The following is a 954-nucleotide window of genomic DNA, read 5'->3' on the forward strand; positions in this document are numbered from 1 at the left end:
GGCCGGAAGGGGATAGTTTGATATATAAAACTGGAGTAGATCTGAAGGAGCCAACCTATATTGAAATTATCAACACTATACTATAGAACAAAGGTCTTACTTTGTAGCAGTGTATCTACAAAGAGTGTGTTTTACATTAAGTAATACTGGTTTTTCTCTGGCAGGACTGTCTTATTCCACTCTTCAATGAAGCTTTACGTTCATGTAAACAGCATGATGTGAGGCCTTGGATGCAGGCATTAAGATATACTATGTACCAGAATCAGTTGTTGGAGAAAATCAAAGGTAAGTAGTCTTATTTTTTTAAATTAGCTTTTTGAGATAAAAATTACACATTTTAAGTGCATAGTTCAGTGAGTTTTAATGTCTTTACTTCTGTAACCGCCAATATAATCAGGAAGTAGAATATTTATTTCACCCTAGAAGGTTCCCTTGTGCCTCTTTCTCATTCGCCCCTATCCTAGGCAATTACTGATTTGAGTTTTATCATTGTAGTTTAGACTTGTCTTTACTAAAGCTTCACATAAATGGAATCATGCAGTAAGTTCTCGTGTGTGTGTGTGTGGCTTCTTTTGCTCAGCATGGTATTTTTAAGGTTCACCCATCTTGCATGTATCAGAAATACAGTCCTTTTTATTGTTGAGTAGTGTTAACATTGTATGCATATGCCACAAATTGTTTCTCTTTTCATCCGTTGATATTTAGGTTTTTTTCAAATTGGGCTGTTAAGTATAAAGTTGCTGGGAACATTCATGTACAAGTCTTTGAGTGGACATACATATGTGTCTCTTGAATGAATTCCAAAAGTAAAATTATTTGATCACATAATTTAACTTTCAAAATAGTTGGGCAGTTTCTTATCAAGTTGTATGTTTAAAATTCCTTCTGGCATCTTATGGAAGTTCCAGTTGTTCTACTTTCTTGGTGTTGTCTTTTTAATTTTAATCACTGGAA

The 954-nt window shown here is 34.1% G+C and overlaps 1 protein-coding gene across 1 annotated transcript in view; it reads left to right on the forward strand.

Annotated features, from left to right (window-relative positions):
• The window catches only part of SMG1 (SMG1 phosphatidylinositol 3-kinase-related kinase), a 160,273-nt gene that overhangs the window by 94,428 nt on the left and 64,891 nt on the right, over positions 1-954 (forward strand). The window contains exon 21 of the mRNA XM_012647554.1: positions 165-285. Coding sequence (XP_012503008.1) covers positions 165-285 — 121 coding nt within the window. The remainder of the gene's footprint in view (positions 1-164; positions 286-954) is intronic.

Source organism: Propithecus coquereli, unplaced genomic scaffold (assembly GCF_000956105.1).
Source record: "Propithecus coquereli isolate 6110/MARCELLA unplaced genomic scaffold, Pcoq_1.0 Scaffold27, whole genome shotgun sequence".
Lineage (NCBI taxonomy): Eukaryota > Metazoa > Chordata > Mammalia > Primates > Indriidae > Propithecus > Propithecus coquereli.